Here is an 18,463-nt window from a genome sequence, read left to right as displayed (position 1 = left end):
AATTATATTTAGTTTTGGATGGTTGTTAGGGAGGGAGGATTAATGAATTACATAAGAAGATGTAATTACATTACTTCTTATATTCATTTAGTATTATGTTTTTTAACCCCTTTTCTTGTAGCTTCCTTAGCCAAAGACATCATTGTTAAGAAAACTACAGGGTTCATATGACCTTATACCATTAGACCATGTCACCAACTCCATCCAGAATATGAGAACCATGGCTAAAGGTTTTCCTTATCAAATTATTTGTCACTATACACAAAAAACAAAACTAGAAAGAGTACAATTTATTACACATCATATTCATGCCAGTAGATTTCATTATGAACAAATTGTGCAAAGCATACGACGAAAGAATTCTAGCCTGACCTTGCACACTCGATGGCCGCTATTAAATCATCTAATTTCGCTCCGGTCACTTCTTTGACTATCTTGCCAGACTTCAGAATCTTGAATGTAGGAACCACCTTTATGCCTAGCTCCTTTGCTAATGGCTGTCAAAATTTATCGACTATAATTATTTATTTATTTTTCCTTAATAAGTGAGGTGAAAGTCAGAAGGTGTAGAGCACATACCCTGTTATCCTGGTTGCAATCCAACTTAAGAAAGACAACATCAAGATACTTTGCAGACAGTTCTTCATACTTGGGAGCCATAACCTTGCAAGGACCACACCTACAGATAGACATAATTAAATAAATAAAAAACAAATGCATTAAACACATCACAGAACGTTGCCAGATTCTCCCAATACAAAACACCCTGTTATTGTCCAAAACCAATTAGATGTTTTACAATTCCACACAAGATTGTAATGCTCGCTTCATCTTAGATTACAAAAAGTCAATTTTACACACCATCAGTCATATTATGTTGGATAAATTATTACTGCTTGGCATAATTTCGGACCAGCATATATTTGGACCAACCTTATCCTTGTTATATTTCCTTTTCTTTTTGAAATTGTAGTGTCCTCCCATGGTACTTGTGGCTGTTGCTTCCTATACGGCGTACATGTGGACATCTTTCATTGAAGAATTGTGGAGTAGCTTCTTTAGTGGATTTGCATGCTAAATTAGAGTGTCTAACTACACTATATAAAGCCATCCCATTTACGAGAATGGATCATCCACTTTCAATCATCATTTAATTCCCTTCTTAATTATTCATTCTATGTTCATCAGTCTGAGCTAAATAGTAAAATTCAGGTTCTAAGAACCTACGTTTACAGGTGCACGTAATTGTAGCACTGTGTTAACCTTGGGAAGCAATATCAGTTTTATACGATTGCACCGTTCCCAAAAAATTGCTCTTAAGGCAGTGTTCTTGAACACGGCATGTTTCTAAACACCTAGCCAATATTTATAGTAGCACAACAATACTTTCCCAACATATTATGCATTTTAGGATCCATTTGGAAACCCGGAAAATGACTACTGGAAAATGTTTTTCGAGTTTTCAGTGTTTGAATGCAATAGGAAAATCCAGTCAATGGAAAACATTTTCTGTTGACTGGAAAAATAAAGCCATTTTGGCGGAAAATGACTTTTGCCAAAATTTGGGGAAGTCATTTTCCGCCAAAATGTTTAAACATACAATTCTACTCATTTTTCCAGAAAATCAACTAAAGACACCAAATTTTCCAAAATGCAACCAAACACTGGAAAGGAAAATATTTTTTGGAACTAGAAGTCATTTTTCTGCTTTCCAAATGGACCCTTAAATTTGTTAGAAACTTGGGCTAGGGTTATTCAATTGGGTTATAATGCACCTGGGTTAAACCATACTAAAAAATTGAATCCATTCAATTAGCAAAAATTAAATCCATCCAATTAGCTAGTTTAACTTATAAACCCTTATGTTCTATCTTACTTTATCACTCTTAACAAAATTATTCCCTAACAAAACCTAATTTTTCACACTATCAGTCATATTATGCAGCTACTCCACTATCAGAGCACAAAATTAGATTAGGAAATGATTAGACTAAACTAAACTCATAACTGTATTAAGTTGAGAGGCCACTGGTTCAGATTACCTCAGAGCAAGATTTCTCGCAATCATAACAATAATTTTACAGAAGGATTCTACACGGAACAGTAAGAGGAGGGATGATAGAGTTACCACTGAGTGTACATGTCGAGGACGACGGCTTTCTCACCAGCGGCTTCGACGATAGGCCAGAAGGTATCTTTGTTAACCTCGGTGACCTTACCCAACGCGGGAGTAGTAGTAGCCGTAGCTGTAGAGTCCAAGCTCGCCTTAACCCTCAAGCTCAGACGCCGTCCAGCTTTCAACGCCGCGGGGTTGTTGTATCTACGATCCACTGCGACGCTGACCACAAACTGCTTGGTGGACCTGCTCGAAGAACTCAACATTACCGGCTTTAACGCCGCCCTATCAACTTGAACTTGTAAAGCCATTACAGATTCTTACAAAGACAGAAATTGTATATACACAGAGAGAGAGATGCGCGGCGGCGAGGAGCTTAAGAAGAGGTGGCGGAGAGCGCGGATCGCTAGATACGTTATGCGAAAGGACAAATATGCCCTTCGGATCTTTTCAATCTTGTGGCAGGGCTGCGTTTGGGAATTAACTTCGTCTGACTAGGAAATAAGCTCTGAAATCGCATATTCGGATTGGATTTTCTGTGATCTTCCGATAAATAAGACCGAATTTTTTTTTTTTTTTCTGGTAATAATAGTTAGATTATCAAATATAAGTGTTTTTAAATTAAAAATTATTAATTAAAACCTTTTAAGAAGTTTTGCTCTCGTAAGACACTAATTTTATGCAGGTGCAAAACGTGGACGTGAGTACGTGACACAACAAATTATTTACTTTAAAAATGAATTGGAAATTATATTTTGGTCCACAAAAAGTGGTATTTGCAGGAAAACATATTTATATATTTATTTTTTGGATTTTTCCCTCTCCTTTTTATGGTTCAGATTTTAGGAGTACTTTGCAAGTGGGTTAGGATAAACAATAAACGAGAATAAAACTGTTTCGGACCACAGAAAATTGAGTCAAATATATGTAATTGACCTGACTAAGCTCGTAGTTATCAAAATTATTGCTCTAAAACACTAAAATTTAAAAAGTTATTCAGAGTATCATTTCGTATGTAAGCAGTTAACAGTTAATTTATCAAATATTTTTTTTATGATCAGCTAATCAATCAATGAATTAAACTCACTAACTCAATCAGCTAACAGCTATTTACCAATCCTTGTAAAATAAAATGCACGCAATAAAAGAAAATTGAATAAATAATAAAACCATTCATTACATAAGAAAACAAAATATCATATTATTACTACTACAACTACATTTGGTTCTTGGCAGCGTCAGTGACGAGGGGGAAGTAAGGGGTTTTGCCAATGATACTAGAAACAAGCCCATAAAGAAAGCAGCCCACTACGAAAAGAAAAAGCCCATTATAGAGCCAAATCGTTAGCTTGAGCCCAATACCACTCTGGCCCGGAGAGAGGATCCGCTGCAGCAAGAGCGGCACCACCAAGAGGATATCGAGGACCAAAGCCTGGAGGGCGTTGAAGCGGGCGTAATGGCTCAGGCTCTGGTTGCGGACGATGCCCAAGTAGAGGGCGAAGAAGGTGACGAAGCTCGCGAAAGGGATGGAGCGGTAGAGGGAGAGGAGTGGGAGGATGGGCTCCAATGGGATGGCCAGCGCTGGGAATTGGGCGAACAGGAATCGCCCGTATTGGAGGCCGTTGAAGAAGGGGAGGAAGTAGGCCACGGCGGAGATTAGGCGGTCTGTCGCCGGCGTTGTGCTGTAGGAGGCGGTGATGGGGGCCGTCGTGGTGGGCTTGGGTGGGGATCGGATTTGGGAGAGTTTTGGTAAGATGGGTTTGAGAGGATGGGGGAGGAGGAGGCGGCGGTGGTGATAGGAATGGCGGTCGCCGGAGGTGGCTTTGGTGGTGGTCAATGGTGGTCTGTTCAGCGGAAGAGAGAGGCGGAACAGAATGGTGGAAGCCATTGCGAAAAGGGTTTTGGCCGTCTTACTCTCAGGGATTTTGACTGTATTTATCAAGAATTTGAACGCTTCTTCTTGAGATTTTCTATAATACAACTTAAAGAGCTAATGGTACAAATATCTATTGCACTGGTATTTTTCCCCTGACTTACTAATATTCATTTAAATTTATTTTGATGAGTTAATACCATCTAAGGTCCTTCGAGTATAATGGTTTTGCCACGTTTAGTCCTAAACTTTCAATTTGACTATTTGTGGTCCTTTGACTTTCAAATTTAACCATCGTGGTCCAAGTTAACCACCCATGGTACTTCAAGTTTCGAAATTTAATCAGTGGTGGTCCTCTTGAAAGGACTATGGTTGGTTAAAATTTAATAGTTGAAGGACCATGGGTGGTTAACTTGGACCACGAATGGTTAAATTTGAAAGTCGAAGGACCACAGATGATCAATTTGAAAGTTTAAGACTAAACATGGCAAAATCACTATACTTGGAGGACCTCAGATGGTATTAACCCTTATTTTTATACATTTGAACTTTTTTTGAACTTTGAAGTCATATTATGCCCCACAAATTGAATCAAGTTTTGGTGTAAAATCTTATGCAATAGTATTACTTCAAAATTCAGATTATTAGTTCGATTTTAATTCAATTTTATGAGCATTATTAATTTTCATGACCTGAAACCATAATGGTTAATTATTGGATTTTTTTTTAAAAAAAAAAAAAAAGTAGATGTGTTTTTTTTTTTTTGTTTCGATCGAGAGGAGGGGTGGACCCTAGCATAACTAATTGCTCTTACTGCGCGACAAAGTAGCATGCAAAATTTCACGATCAAGCATGTCTTCCATACCATATGGGCAATAATCAAGTTTTCTCCTGTTTGCATTCATCATCATCCCCAAAGTAAATGTGTTTTGTTTGAATTAAAAAAATTGAATTGATAATTGCACCATAACATTCATATTGTTTTATATAATTCTTCTAGTGACACGAAGTGGCTTTCCTAAATGAAAGCTTATGGATTCAATCCTCAATAGGGCAATATTGTCCCTTTGTACCTCAATAGGTTGAGAAAGTACCTATGAAGAGATTACATTGTAACAAAATCACTAGTACTCAAATATATATCATACTCAAAACGAGCTGAGAGAGCTATTTTTTTTTGAAGGGTAAATGCCATTTATATTAAGCAAGTAAAGCCGTTACAAAATCAGGAGGCAAGCCCTCCCAAACCATAGAGTTAGCCTGAGTACCAACGGCTGTCGCTAACGAATGTGCTAAACAATTGGAAGTACGAAGAACATACGAAATAGAACAAAAAGTAAAAGAACGCATCAAAACTCTACATGCTGAAACAGCTAGTCCATCGTCGAACGATAATTCGACGTGGACATCATAAAATGGGGAGAATACAAAAATACACTTGAATTAATTGTTAGCCAAGCTCAAGAATCTATAGTGTATATATATATATATATATATATATATATATATATATATATATGTATATCATACTCAAAACGGGGAGCTATTAAAGGTATATGTTCATCATAAAATGGGAAGAATACAAAAATACACTTGAATTAGTTGTTAGCCAAGCTCAAGAATCAATAGTATATATATATATATATATATATATATATATATATATATATATATATCATACTCAAAACGGAGAGCTATTAAAGTTATGTTCATCATAAGATGGGAGAATTCAAAAATAAACTTGAATTAGCTATTAAAATTATGTTCATCATAAGATGGGAGAATACAAAAATAAACTTGAATTAGTTGTTAGCTTGCTCAAGAACCAATACACTGTACAATCAGGTAGTCTGCACGATTTTAGCGGGGTAGTCTGCACGGGTTTAGCTTATTGGTTCAATAGACAATATTTGGAGCGAGACTAATGTTCAAAACTTGACATGCCAGTAAAAACATTATCCATAAAGCAAACAAAGTGTGAGGATTATGGCCCGTCTAGTGAGTAATTAAATAAACATGATTTATATCCTCCTAAATACTTTGTTAGGTCAAGAAACTTCATTGGGGCAAGCTATATCCATTTTATACAAAATTAAATACAAAAACCATGATCCATAGAAATGGTTACTATGTGAAAAAAATGAGTTCCTTTTTTATTTTTTATTTAAAAAAGAAAAGTACATAGATAGATATACGTGATCATACACCTCACTTTCAAATTCACTATACATTATTATCAACAGGGAAATCGTGTTCTTTGTACCTTGTTTTCATTCCCCTCTTACAAAATTGCCAAACATCCTCGCAAATAGCAGGTGCAATGCAATGGAGCAGTCATACATATCAATATATTCTTGGAGAAAAAAATAAGAAACCAAAAGAACCTGTGATGTATCATAGTCTCACTTTGGGCATTCTTCCACCAGAAAGTAAATTAGGAAACAGCTCTCCCAGTGCCAGAACTTTGCATCATTAGTTTCCTTGATTGACCCTGCAATGAAATTCAGAGCAGAAAATTGCTGTATAAGCCATGACAAATACACAGGAAGTAATTGATGAAAGAAATTGATTCAATTCAATGTTCTGATCAGCAACAACAATAAAACAATATAATGTAATGATAGAAACGAAAATTTATAGGTTAGAAAATGAATTGAAACCTCAATTTTCCGGCCACGATCACCGAACAATATAAGGTTCCCCTGAGGTAGCCGCGGCAACAACGAAAGGGAAGAGGACACCAGCTTCTCAATATCAAGGGCCCTGCAATCCGGTGGGATTTCGAAGAACGACAGAGAAAACTGCTTTGAAACGACGGCGGCATCAAAATAAATCAAGCCGGAGCTGGGGATATCGACGCGTATCTCGTTAACAGGGAGCCAGAGGAAGAGATCCTGGGCTGCGACACCGGAAAGGTGCGAAATCATGCCGAAGCTGAGGGTTCCGGCGACGGTTACGTTGTACCAGACATCGCTCTCGAACCGCGCGGCGCAGGAGCGAGAGCGGCGTAGCTCGAATCGTCTGGACGCGTGGTCATAGAAAAAATTGGAAATTCCCTTTGGGAATATGCCTGCCGGGAGAGCGTTGGCGATCAGGAGATCATAGATGGATGGAGACGCCGAGCGGCTTACGTTTTTGGGTTGGATTTGCGCAGACGATTGCGATTTCGTCAGAAAAATAAAGAAAATTGTAGTAAAAGTGTAAATTATTGAGAATGTCCGCAACTTGGGATCATAATTTGAAGCCATTTTAGAGCATTTGGAGGGTGGTTTCTCTATCTTTCTCCGCCGTTCTGGGTTGAGAAATGTGGAGAATAGTTATGGATTTTCCTTTGTTTTTTTCGTTCTTCCTAAACAAGGAATTTGAATCATTTCCTTTTATTCTCTTCTCCATTTACTTTACCCGAATTAATCAACCAATAAATTTTCACTATTATACATAATTATATTTAATTTTTAAACATTAAAATTTTATAATTAAGTATATAATTATGTAATTTAATCATTTTTAGCCAACTATACTCTCATGGTCCAAAGTCACCAACAATTTGCGTATAGAAATTGAAGGTCCCGCCAAAATCTAAAACTTTCTTATGGAGAGCCTTATGTGATATCTTCCTACAACAAACAATTTACTTATAAAGAGGATGGAGGTGAATCTAACATGCCCAATGTGTGGTTTAACTCATGAAGATGTTATGCATTCACTTGTTACTTGTGATTATTCTAAAGTAGTTTGGAATATTACGAAGTTACATATCACAAATATTATAGATGATTCTTTTCCAGTATGGCTCATGGGTGCACGGGTTAATTTGACAGAGGAACAATTTTGCAAGTTGACTGAAGTGCTTTATCACTTGTGTGGAGCGCTCGGAATGCAACCGTGTGGAACGGATTGTCGTCACGACCAGAGCAGCTATGGAGGCGGGCTGCTGCCGCGTTGCATGCGTACGCACAAGTCCATCATCGCACTCCTCGGCAACAGCTGGAAGCAGCAGAAACGGAAGTATCTCGTGCTCAGCCGCAGTGACCGTTCAAAGCGACGACAAACGCCGCAGTGCTTTGTCGATGTGGGATACTTGCAGGCCACCGGGGAGGCAACGTATGGTGTGGTGCTGCTCAGGTCGGATGGCTGGTTCAAAGCGACGACAAACGCCGCGGTGCTTTGTCGATGTGGGATACTTGCCGGCCACCGGGGAGGCAACGTATAGTGTGGTGCTGCTCAGGCCGGATGGCTCGTTCAAAGCGACGACAAACGCCGCGGTGCTTTGTCGATGTGGGATACTTGTCGACCACCGGGGAGGCAATGTATAGTGTGGTGCTGCTCAGGCCGGATGGCTCGTTCAAAGCGACGACAAACGGCAAACTCCCGGGCTGCTTCTCACCCTTATGGCGGAGGCACTCGCTTGCAAAGAAGCTCTATCTAGGATCAGGGAACGAAACGAATTAGATGTGGATCTCCTCACATATTGCTCAGAGTTACGAAGTTCTTTGCACTCAAGTCCTACGACTATCTTATCTTACGTTGGGATGGTTGTGGACCAGTGCTAGGCATCAATATCTTTATTTTATTATTGTGCATTAAATGTTGTGTCTAGATCAGTTAATTTGCATGCTCATACTTTAGTTTCGGTAGCTTTTGATCAGGAACAAACTTTGTATTGGAACTCTATTGCTTCGTTCATTCATTAATATATGACAATGTTTTTGGCTTTCAAAAAAATACTCTCATGGATTCCGGGAAGACACAAATACAATGTTCCTTCCAATAACAATAGTTGGCAGGAAAATTGAATGATAAGACCAAATGTGGTTATACACAAAAATTGAATGACAGAGACCAAATGTGGTTATACACAGTCGCCAAGCACCTTGTGTCACAGAATCGAACTCTGGTGATGGAGTCTTAACTCGTCTCGTTTGGTTGCAATAGATAGAGAAAGTATAGAACAGATACTACCTACCTTGTAATAGAGTGAATTGTATTCAAAAAAATAAAATTTAAATAGTCAATTACTAAATTATAACGAGTTAATACCTAAAATGGTCCTCTGACTATTAGCTAATACTCGATTTGTCCTGAAGAATTAAACATACTCAATTTAGTCCTCTTAGTTTTCAAATGGTACCCTATGTGAGCTGCCGTTAAAATTGTCGTCTATACACCCTTAATTTAAGGGCATAAGCGTCATTTTAATTGAGGTCAAACCCTTTTCTTCCTCTGCTCGCCGACTGTTCAAAGGTCTTCCGCCGCACCTGGCGAACGTCTTTCACTCGGCAGTGGAGCAGGGATGCTGAGAGACTACATATTAACAAAACGCAATGCAATTGCAAATTCTAACAGGAAAAGCGAAGTAAAACATGAGCATAGCTTCCAATTCTTACCTCTCTCTCCGAACATCCTTCATGAGAGACACCATTTCCTGTACAAAATCTGCGAACCCCTCAACCTCGTCGTCATCTTCGCGAGAATCATACAAACCAGCATTGTACAGAGTCCTCCTCCTTGGATCAGAAAAAACTGTTCAACACGACAACACCCAACACGTTAGCATTAATCACTAATACTCAAATCAAGAAACCAAAAATATTTCCCTCCCCGTTAACTACCGAAATACGCTTCTTGAATCTACCGAAACCTCCGCTTGGCTTCCCCTAAAAACGACGGTTCTTCATCCACTTATCCGGGTGCCATTGCATAGCGACTTTTCTATATGCCCATCGTAGTTCCTCGTCGAAATACCTTTCACTCACGCCAAGAATGGTGTAATACGAATGGGACGACCCCCCACCGGACTCCATTTTTGAAACAACTCTCTCTGTTCAAAATTACAACACAGTAGAGTGGGTATCAAAGATTCGATGGATGAAAGGGTATATATGATAACAGGAGGCGGCTGAGCGGCGATTGTGGGGTCGGTGATGGGTTCCATACAAAATATCTAAGGGGACCGTAAAAATGAAAGCTTGAGGAAGAATGGATGGAGGTCGGGGAAGTTTCAGAAGGAGAAGAAAATAGAGGTTTGAACTTTGACGCCACTTTTGGTCCACGTAGTTCTGGTGAAATCTGGAAGATATTTTTTGGGTTTGGGAGATAATTTGAATGGAATATTCTGGGGATTCAACCACATGAGGTGATTTTGGTGATTAGTAGACGGGTAGCTCAGGGATGCCAATTGATTCTCGGGTTTGCTCTTTGACTTGAATGACTCTCCCACCGGCGGAGATACCTCTGGGCTGAGTAGCGGCGAGAATATGAAGAAACATGTTTGACCTCAACTAAAATGACGCTTATGCCCTCAATCTTAGCGGTGGATAGATGGCAATTGTAACAGAGGATCACATTAGGTACCGATTGAAAACTAATAGACTAAATTAAGTAGGTTTAATTCTTTGGGACAAAATCAAGTATTAGCTAATAGTTGGATGATCATTTTGGGTATTAACTCAAATTATAACCAACACAATTAACGTGGTGGTTCAACACCTCGTCCCTTAAAGATTAGTTTTCTGGCTCTCGGTTAGAGGGATAAAGAAAGTATGTTGAACAGATATTACATTGTAATAAAATCGATAGTATTAAATATATATATATATATATATGACACCAAAAAAACAAAATTCATTATTTCAAAAGTACGAAGAGGGCCGAATATGAGAACTCGGGCCCAAGTCCGGAACAGCCCATGTGACATTGATACAAAAGTCCAACACCACTCTCTCACATGACAGCTACAATTCCAGCAGTTTCAGAGGCGCCGACGGGAAGAGACTTAGCGGCATCAGATTCACAAATGTTTCTGATGGCGGTGAGCTCATACGGCGACGTATCGGTGGACAACCACTGCTCCACCGTGAATAGCTGTTGGTAGCACGCCTGGTGGACTCCGGTGACGGTGACCTCCACGTAGTTACAGTACCAGCCGTGGTGCGGGCCGGTGCCGTCGGAGGTGAGGTTCATGTAGCAGACCCGCCGAGACAGGCACGGCCCGCGCCCGCTGAAGATGTCCAGGTTCCCCCTCTCGAAATAGTTGTATCCCGGGCCCATAAGCCCGCCCCAAGTCTCCAGGTTGTTGATCCTGATACCATACCCATCGGCGTCGAACAGAGTCAATGTAATGTTCGAATCTGTCCCCGCTTTCACGATCGATCCAGTTCTCACAAAAACCGTGTACACACAATCCGGTGGCTTAAAAGACCAACAAAAACAGAATGATCGGAGGTGGTTAAACTCGATCGCATCAATCCGTTTGATCTAAACTTATAAAAAAGAGATTAGAGGGTGAACTTACAGATCCAAGAATGGAAGAGACGGCGATGGAGAAGAAGATGATGAAGAAGAAGATAATTTTCATGGCTTCTTGAAGTTTCTCTGTTTGTGTATCAGGAATGGGTTTGTGAGAGTGGTGAGCTTGACAAGTGCAATAAGTGGAGTGGATTATGGATCAGAGTATGATTCGGTCTTTTTATACAGAAAGATCGGACCATAGTTGGGTTTTTAACTTTTTTTTTTTTTTTTTTTTTTTTGTTTTGTTTTTTTAATTAAATTTACAACTCATCAATCATCAAAAGTTTTTGTTTTTTTAAGAAAATAACATTATTACCAAATTTAACAAGTACTTAATGTATAATAATTAATAATTTACTTACTTGGTTTTTCATATTTAATTATAATATATACTCATAGAGTCATAGGTTAATGGCAATTTATATCATGTACCAAAGTCTACATATATTATGGATCCTTTATCAAAACGACGAGGTAATTTATACTCGTAAAGTACATAATTTCAAAGTACAATTCACAAAAAATCAGACCGCATGACACATACACATGTTATGTATTTACTTATTTTTCAAATATGATTTAAATACATAATTTGTGTTCATAAGCACAGAATTTCACAACACAAGACACATAAATAAATTCATAACATAAGACACAATTATTTATTTATTTTAGGTACATAATTCACACTCTTAAGTTATATAATTTCATAACACAAGATACAAAAGCTCACAATATAAGAGACATACATATGCACCAAGGTTCACAGTGCACTGTGAATTATAGTCCATTGTATAAGGATTGGGCAAATTATGCTGTGAGCACAGATACAGTTCTATATTTACAATTTCTATAATGTAGATGAGGCTTGATCTCATGTACTCCCACATGAGAGTGATCACTACATGTCATCTGAATGCAAGGTGTTTGGCAAGATTTGATTGTAGTTATTTATTATTTAATTAAATATTAATGTATAAAATTTATATTTTTAAAAATTGCATCTTCTTATTATTATTATTATTATTCCATACAAAAGCTGAATTTACAAATATTTAAAAATAATCAAATAAAAAAAGTGTTAGATCGATTAATAATAGTAAATATGACAAGTAAAATATTTTATATAATCATATAAAACTAGACTTAGATATTAAAATTCAACTCAAATATTAATTTAATTGTTGCCTTGTTGGTTGATAATATACATATGCTGATAAGTCAGACAAAAGATTAATGATGATGAAAAAAACATTGTTCTTCCCTTTCATAATTGCATTCAAAACAAATCATTTTCAGGATTTTGGATGCAGCAAACACATCGATATGATATGATATGGAGTAGCACATGAAAGTAAAGTATAACTCTAGTTATTTATAACTTTTTAAATACCTTGTATATTAAAAATATAAGTTATTATAAATTTTTATAAATGATAATATTTTTATCGAACAATGAAAGTAAAATTATTATTTTATTTATTCAAATATTTTCTATTTATTATAAATTTATAATTGACATTTTCTTTATATTATTTGGAAAATGGTCAACTTGACCTCTTAAGTTAAACATATAGTGCAATTGAGTTCTTAAAATTATATTCAAACTTCGATTGCTAGGGACATTGGGAATGTAAGTATATCTCATGTCAAGAGGTCAGTGAATCGTGTGGCTCATGAGCTTGCTCGGGCAACAGTTTCTATGTCTGTCTCGGGAGTTTGGACTGGTGTTCCACCAGTTTGTATTGCGCACTTGGTTAATCTGTAATGGAAAGTTCTTTCTTGAGTTCAAAAAAAAAAAAAAAATTTCTATTCAAACCCTACAAAAGTAACTTGTTTGGAAGGTTGTTCTTTTTAGACTAACACGTGTTTCTTTGTTGATTTCTAAATGGCTTTTTGTGCTTAATCAAGTATTTATTTTTTGAATGCTACTAGCTCTATTAGATTGTAGTATATATTCATATACTTTCTACTTTCTCAACCTACTGAAACACAAAGAGCTAATAACGCCTCCACTGAGGCTCGAACTTACAACCTTCTAAATGGAAGTCCAACCCGGGTACCATTAGATCACATAGTCCTGGTGATTCAATTGAGTTATTTGTTGAGACAATTTGATAATTTCACATGTATTAATACTCAATTTAGTCATTAACAATAGTAGTTTAACTAAAGTTAGTCTTTGGCTATAGTGATTTTACCAAATTTCGTCTCCGACTATAGTAAATTTTCTTAATTTATCATTGATTTTAACTGTCGAGAACTTAATTGGATACAACCATCAAAATAGATAACTTAATAAACATAAAAAATTATTTAGGACTAAATCAAAAAAATTATTATAGTCAATGACTAAATTAGATATTATCTCTAGTCTAAACTACGGAGTAATAATTACAATGTAAAATAAAAATGACCATGGTTGAACAATTAACTAGAGTAGGCGGGATTTTCTTTTTTCCAAAAAAAAAAAAAAAAAAAAAAAAAAAAAAAAAAAAAACTAGAGTAGGCGGGTTTGCAGCAGGCCGGGTGGCCGAGGCCACCAAACTCCGGCGACTTTTGTCGAATTTTAGCAACCGACAAAACTAAACGGCCGCTGTACGTTGTGCAGGTGCACTGACGCAGCTTTTTTTATTCTTGTTTTAAAATTTATGTAATACTCCGTAATAAGATTTTTTTTTTTTTTTAAAAAAATACTCCGTAATAAGATAGGAAAATTGCATTTGTGGTCTCTAAAGGAGTTCCTAGGTGAAAGATGTGGTAAGATCTCAAATTTGAGCCATTGACTCAAAATAATGAAAATTAAAAAAAAAAAAAAAAAGTGCACTTTCCGCTAACATGTATGCACTATGCAGTGTTTTAAACTAATGCACATTAAGATATAAAACTACACACGTTAAGATATAAAACTACGAACCTTAAGCTATAAAAGTATGCACCTTAACCTTAAAACTTGCACCATAAATTTCAAAGTGATTCACCATAAACTAGAAAGTGACACACCTTAAACTTTAAATGCACGCACATTAAGCTTTAAATATATACACATCAAGTTAACTTCGCACTTTAAGCTTTAAATATATATATATATATATATATATATATATATATATATATATATATGCACATCAAGTTTTGAACTTATGCAAAATTACCATAATGCCACCGTATTTTTCAAAAAAGTTTTCTTCATCTTTTATCTGCAACCTATTACTTCACATGATCCTTATATATATATATGTGTGTGTGTGTGCGCGCGCGCGCATACTCTAATGCGAACGGTCGTCGAGGGAAGAAATAAAAACCACTCATAACGTGGATCAAAACATTTTTTTAAAAAAATAACTTTATATATATAATCATTTAAACCACTTCCCCATAAATGTTTCTTCTATATGTAAACAAATACTCCGTAACTTTATAATTGTTGATTACATGTATAAAAACTATCAAGGTACAGAATATGATAATTACAGGTACAAAAACTATCAACTAGTACATAATATGTCAAATATAAATACAGAATTTAAAAGTTATTTTTAGACCATGATCTACCATGTAACGAGAATTCAAGAGTCAAGTCAATGGAGTACAATCATAGAACCCCTTGTCCTCACCTTACAATAAACCTAGTTATTATATAAAGTTAAAGCAGTTAATTAGATTATACTCTAACATGTGTGGAATAAATTAAATACAACATCTGCAATCAACCCCAACAATAGATTAATATAATCAACAAATGATGCAGAATATTAGTAGTAGTAGCAATATATAATTAATATATATCAAAAAGTTATAAGCAAACGGCATGCATGTAAAGCAGAATATACGAATGACTGAATGAGTAATCTACCATCTCCCATGCCTCCGTCAATTAATGTAAATCACACGCAGCATCTACTCTGCCAATCTAAAGGAACAATGCAACGTGCTCATCAATGGCCTTTCCAGACTCCATTTATTCACTCTCTCCATTCTCTCTCATCTTCTCCTCCACTACTTTTCCCTCCTCTTCTTCTTCTTCTTCATCAGAGTTCACTGGTAAGAAATGTCGTCGCATCATAATAAGACGGATTCAGAAGTGACGAGTAGCCTGGCGCCGTCGTCGCCCAACCGGCCGGTTTACTATGTGCAGAGCCCCTCAAGAGACTCCCATGACGGGGAGAAGACCACCAACTCTTTCCACTCTACGCCTATCATCAGCCCCGCCGGGTCACCGGGCCGCCATTCTCGCGGCTCCTCCTCCACCCGCTTCTCCGGCTCCCTCAAGCCCGGATCCCACAAGTCCAGCAGCCGACACCACCACCGCCCCCGCAAAGAATTCGACGCCATTGAGGAAGAGGGCCTTCTTGACGACCACCGCCGCCACACGGGCTTCCCAAGGCGGTGCTACTACTTTCTCGCTTTCCTTGTCGGCTTCTTCCTGCTGTTCGGTTCCTTCTCCTTCATCTTGTGGGGTGCTAGCCGGAATCAGAAACCCCACATTACACTCAAGGTATTCGATTTTTAACATTTTTTCCATGACAGAAAAGTAAAGAAGACAAGATTTATATTAGTGAACTCTACCCCAATCTGTACAATATCAATATATGATCTTTCTATAGTTGTATCTATAAAGGTTGTGTTACCAGTTTCACTCCGTGAATGTAGGCACATTATCCGAACCACATAAATCTTATCTTCTTTATCTTTTTGCCATTATTATTATTGTTTCTTGTTCTTGTTAATCACATTGTATTCAATTAACATCTCCGGGAATTCTTGCAGAGCATTTCGTTCGATCAATTTGGGATCCACGCCGGCATGGATAATTCCGGCGTTGCTACCGAGATGGTGTCGATGAACTCTACAGTCAAGCTTTTATTCCGCAACACCGGCACATTTTTCGGGGTGCATGTGACGTCATCGCCGTTCGATCTCTCCTTTTCACAGATCACCGTCGCAACCGGAGCCGTAAGGAACAATAATTTCCCCATCATCAAACAATCAAGAAAACAGTTCCCATTTCCATGACAATCTTGACTCGCTCTTTTACAGATTAGGAAGTTCTATCAATCCCGGAAAAGTCAGAGGACGGTGACGGTGACGCTGAGAGGGAGCGGTATTCCGTTGTACGGAGGGGGAGCCAGCCTGAGCAGCGACGACGGGAAACCGACGGCGCCGGTGCCGTTGACGCTGAGCTTCATGGTTCGAGCCAGGGCGTATGTACTGGGCAGGTTGGTGAAGCCACGGTTCGACAGAAGAGTGCAGTGCTCGGTGGTTATGGAGCCCAAGAAGATGAACGTGGCCATATCTTTGAGGAAATCGTGCAATTATTCTTAGAAAGAAGAAAAAAAACAGGAAAGAATATAGGCGGTTAATTGACGGTGGCTTTTGTTGTGTTTTCTGCCATGGAGAAGTTTCATGCCGACTTTGAATTGTGGTGGGGCCGGCGTTGACCGATGCTGCTTTGAATTGAATGCCCCAGTGAGAAAACACATGAACTCTGAGAAATTGTTTTTTTCTTGTCTTTTTTATTTTCCCCCACATGAAAGATGGAGTGTTGTCACTGCCACATTTCATTTTGGGAGAAGAATAATACGGGCAATCCCACTTAATTTGGTTAGACTTAGTAGTGATAATAATTTTCTTTTTGTCATTCAATTAATAATATTTGTTTTTATTAAAAAGAATGTTCAAATGGGTGGAGCACGCTTTTTGTAATAAAAGATTGCAGATTTAATTCTTATTAACTTATTTTTATTGAATTTAATGAAATTTACTTCTTTTATATGATTATAAGTTTGCATGCCAAAGTAAACTAGTACTCATTTGTCATCCTTTTCAATCCTACATACCAAATGAAGCCCAATAAATTTTTTTTAAAGGAAAGGAAGACCAATAATTTGGTCACTATGATATTAACGGAATCTTATTTAAGGACCACTGCTAAGACTTTTTAAAGCATTTTGGAGCGGTTCTCTTTTCTGCCGATGGGTCTTTTGTGACGGCAACGAATGGAGCCCTCCCGATTTGTGCTAATTCCCTTATGATTGAGTCGTTGGCATGTAAAGAAGTCCTCTCTTGACTTAGAGATCGTAGTATTGGTTCGGTGGCTCTGCACACGAATTGTTTGGTTCTTCACCGCTATATTACGTTTCCGACCGTCACGTCTAGATCTTATGCTGTGGTGGTGATTGATGATTGTTTACGTTTAATGTCTTTATTTCATTCATGTTCTTTATTTTTGGTGCCTAGACATTTAAATTTGATTGCTCATGCTTTAGCTTAAAAAATCTCTACTCATGCTAATTCGTTATATTAGGACTCTGTCCCCTTACTTTGTTATAGCTCTTTTGAGTTAATATATTCTAGCCGTTTTGCTTTAAAATAAAATAAAATTTGAAAGACTAAAGAATAATAATAGAAGGGTAAAACTAGAGTGGCCCATTCTTATGTGATACCCATTACTCAATTGCTCAAACCCATAATTGGGCTTCATTACCCCATACATTTCAAGTTATATTCAAGCTAAGCTGCATATGATGAACTTCCTTCTATTATGGGCTATACTGTCCACTGGCCTACAACCTCAAAAGGGGCAATTTATATCAATAGACGGGATCCACATAACGTTATGGATCTTAAATCAAAACAATGATGTACAAAATTTATATACGTAAAGTACAAAATTTTATAATACAAGACACATACACATGTTATATATATATATATATATATATATATATATATATATATATTCAAATCTGATTTAGGTACATAATTTGTGTTCATAATCATAGAATTTCACAACACAAAACACAGAAATTAATAACATAAGATATAATTACCAATTTATTTCATGTAAAAGATTTTATAACACAAAATACAAAAATTTACATAAGATACATACACATGCACCAGGGTTCACAGTCCACTGTGAACGGTGGTCCATGGTATAAGGATTGCTCAAAAGGAATCATTGAATGGTGGGAATCAAACCATCCGGGACTGTGAACGGTGGTCCATGGTATAAGGATTGCTCAAAAGGAATCATTGAATGGTGGGAATCAAACCATCCTCTCGCGGATATTCTCATCTCAAGGACAGCACGGTACCATCCTCCTTGCAGTGGGCACCCCAAGTTTGATTAGGGTTAGATTGGGTTTCTTAAACGCACAAAGGAGCCCCTCTCACTTTGA

General features: G+C 37.4%; 5 protein-coding genes across 7 annotated transcripts; 1 reads left to right on the top strand and 4 right to left on the bottom strand.

Annotated features, from left to right (window-relative positions):
- Positions 1–208: 208 nt before the first annotated feature.
- Positions 209–2,568, bottom strand: LOC109180545 (thioredoxin F-type, chloroplastic-like). Its single transcript, XM_019330178.1, has 3 exons — positions 2,129–2,568; positions 580–679; positions 209–497 (listed from the first exon to the last, which is right to left on the bottom strand). Exons 1-3 carry the CDS (start codon positions 2,425–2,427, stop codon positions 363–365), a joined length of 534 nt encoding a protein of 177 aa, XP_019185723.1. The 5' UTR covers positions 2,428–2,568; the 3' UTR covers positions 209–362.
- A 681-nt stretch (positions 2,569–3,249) lies between these two features.
- On the bottom strand, positions 3,250–4,054 carry LOC109180543 (protein TIC 20-II, chloroplastic). The gene has a single exon (XM_019330174.1). The coding sequence runs from the start codon at positions 4,002–4,004 to the stop codon at positions 3,333–3,335; it is 672 nt and encodes a 223-aa protein (XP_019185719.1). The 5' UTR covers positions 4,005–4,054; the 3' UTR covers positions 3,250–3,332.
- A 2,067-nt stretch (positions 4,055–6,121) lies between these two features.
- On the bottom strand, positions 6,122–7,376 carry LOC109180544. 2 transcript variants are annotated; one of them, XM_019330177.1, is made up of 3 exons: positions 7,143–7,376; positions 6,650–7,109; positions 6,122–6,480 (listed from the first exon to the last, which is right to left on the bottom strand). In XM_019330177.1, the coding sequence occupies exons 1-3, from the start codon at positions 7,235–7,237 to the stop codon at positions 6,424–6,426; spliced, it is 612 nt and encodes a 203-aa protein (XP_019185722.1). In that variant the 5' UTR covers positions 7,238–7,376; the 3' UTR covers positions 6,122–6,423. The 2 variants fall into 2 exon arrangements, with proteins under 2 accessions (XP_019185722.1, XP_019185721.1); XM_019330176.1 differs by having other exon boundaries at positions 6,650–7,376.
- Positions 7,377–10,593: 3,217 nt separating this feature from the next.
- Positions 10,594–11,420, bottom strand: LOC109180168 (PLAT domain-containing protein 3-like). Of its 2 annotated transcripts, none has more exons than XM_019329651.1 (2): positions 11,284–11,420; positions 10,594–11,180 (listed from the first exon to the last, which is right to left on the bottom strand). In XM_019329651.1, exons 1-2 carry the CDS (start codon positions 11,344–11,346, stop codon positions 10,713–10,715), a joined length of 531 nt encoding a protein of 176 aa, XP_019185196.1. In that variant the 5' UTR covers positions 11,347–11,420; the 3' UTR covers positions 10,594–10,712. The 2 variants fall into 2 exon arrangements, with proteins under 2 accessions (XP_019185196.1, XP_019185194.1); XM_019329649.1 differs by having other exon boundaries at positions 10,594–11,183; positions 11,284–11,374.
- Positions 11,421–15,299: 3,879 nt separating this feature from the next.
- Positions 15,300–16,957, top strand: LOC109180419. The gene is made up of 3 exons (XM_019329974.1): positions 15,300–15,777; positions 16,050–16,235; positions 16,320–16,957. The coding sequence occupies exons 1-3, from the start codon at positions 15,331–15,333 to the stop codon at positions 16,602–16,604; spliced, it is 918 nt and encodes a 305-aa protein (XP_019185519.1). The 5' UTR covers positions 15,300–15,330; the 3' UTR covers positions 16,605–16,957.
- Positions 16,958–18,463: the final 1,506 nt, after the last annotated feature.

Source organism: Ipomoea nil, unplaced genomic scaffold (assembly GCF_001879475.1).
Source record: "Ipomoea nil cultivar Tokyo-kokei standard unplaced genomic scaffold, Asagao_1.1 scaffold1026, whole genome shotgun sequence".
In the NCBI taxonomy this organism is placed as follows: domain Eukaryota; kingdom Viridiplantae; phylum Streptophyta; class Magnoliopsida; order Solanales; family Convolvulaceae; genus Ipomoea; species Ipomoea nil.
This window is presented reverse-complemented; position numbering and strand designations above follow the sequence as displayed.

Coding starts and splice junctions, on each gene's coding strand:
- LOC109180543 (XM_019330174.1), bottom strand. CDS start 4,004: ATGGCTTCCACCATTCTGTTCCGCCTCTCTCTTCCGCTGAACAGACCA.
- LOC109180545 (XM_019330178.1), bottom strand. CDS start 2,427: ATGGCTTTACAAGTTCAAGTTGATAGGGCGGCGTTAAAGCCGGTAATG. Junction 680..2,128: donor CTCGACATGTACACTCAGTG/GTAACTCTATCA, acceptor GTCTATCTGTAG/GTGTGGTCCTTGCAAGGTTA. Junction 498..579: donor ATTGCAACCAGGATAACAGG/GTATGTGCTCTA, acceptor AAATTTTGACAG/CCATTAGCAAAGGAGCTAGG.
- LOC109180419 (XM_019329974.1), top strand. CDS start 15,331: ATGTCGTCGCATCATAATAAGACGGATTCAGAAGTGACGAGTAGCCTG. Junction 15,778..16,049: donor AACCCCACATTACACTCAAG/GTATTCGATTTT, acceptor GAATTCTTGCAG/AGCATTTCGTTCGATCAATT. Junction 16,236..16,319: donor TCACCGTCGCAACCGGAGCC/GTAAGGAACAAT, acceptor GCTCTTTTACAG/ATTAGGAAGTTCTATCAATC.
- LOC109180544 (XM_019330176.1), bottom strand. CDS start 7,237: ATGGCTTCAAATTATGATCCCAAGTTGCGGACATTCTCAATAATTTAC. Junction 6,481..6,649: donor ATCGTGGCCGGAAAATTGAG/GTTTCAATTCAT, acceptor ATTTCATTGCAG/GGTCAATCAAGGAAACTAAT.
- LOC109180168 (XM_019329649.1), bottom strand. CDS start 11,346: ATGAAAATTATCTTCTTCTTCATCATCTTCTTCTCCATCGCCGTCTCT. Junction 11,184..11,283: donor TCTCTTCCATTCTTGGATCT/GTAAGTTCACCC, acceptor TGTTGGTCTTTT/AAGCCACCGGATTGTGTGTA.